The sequence below is a fragment of the Fulmarus glacialis genome, unplaced genomic scaffold, assembly GCF_000690835.1.
Source record: "Fulmarus glacialis isolate BGI_N327 unplaced genomic scaffold, ASM69083v1 scaffold26678, whole genome shotgun sequence".
Classification (NCBI taxonomy): Eukaryota; Metazoa; Chordata; class Aves; order Procellariiformes; family Procellariidae; genus Fulmarus; species Fulmarus glacialis.
Window position 1 is genome coordinate 1 of NW_009230526.1, and position 757 is coordinate 757.

General features: G+C 67.8%; 1 protein-coding gene across 1 annotated transcript in view; it reads left to right on the top strand.

The window, feature by feature from the left end:
* Window positions 1-18: 18 nt before the first annotated feature.
* LOC104081501 (cadherin-1-like) overlaps window positions 19-757 on the top strand; it is a gene marked incomplete at its 3' end in the record, with an annotated part of 1447 nt that continues 708 nt past the window's right edge. The window contains exons 1-2 of the mRNA XM_009584276.1: window positions 19-175; window positions 285-712. Of these exons, the coding sequence (XP_009582571.1) occupies window positions 19-175; window positions 285-712 (585 nt within the window). The remainder of the gene's footprint in view (window positions 176-284; window positions 713-757) is intronic.

Sequence of the window (757 nt, forward strand, 5' to 3'; positions counted from 1 at the left end):
GTGAACGACAACGGGCCCATGCCAGAGCCCCGGATCTTCGACGTCTGCAGCCGGCAGCCCGAGGAGCAGACGCTGAACATCGTCGACAAGGACCTGCCCCCCAACACCTACCCCTTCCAGGCAGCGCTGGAGCACGGCTCCGCTGCCAATTGGAGCGTCAGGGTGACTGGACAAGGTAGGTGCCGCGTGGTCTGGTCCAGCCACCCACCTTTGGCACGGGGCAGTGGGGGACGCCGAGCAAGGGCCAGATCCCAGGCCCCCTCGGCTCTCTGCGCTCCCCTGAGTGCAGCCAGTGCCGGCCCCCGCGATGGACACCGAGCTGGGGAACTGCTGCGTGGCGAAGTCCCACACTGGTGCCGAGGGTGTCCCCAAACCGGGGAATGGGGACTTGTCTCTGAACCCAACCCCTCTCTCTGCTGCGCAAGACCTGCTGGTGCTGAGCCTGTTGAAGGAGCTGGAGCCCGGGGAGTACACCATCTTCCTGAAGCTGACGGACGGGCAGGGCAAGGCGCAGGTGACGCCGGTCAAAGCCCAGGTGTGCGACTGTGAAGGGCCGGCTAAAAACTGTGAGCGGCGAGCGTTCATCGCCAGCGGCCTGGGCGTCCCCGCCATCCTGGGCATCCTGGGGGGCATCCTGGCACTGCTGAGTGAGTACCACGGGACGGGGATGGGACAGGGACGTGGCCACCCTCGCGCCGCCACCCTGACGCCGGTGTCCTCTGCTCGCCGTCCCGCCGCCGCTGCTCGTGCCCTTCGC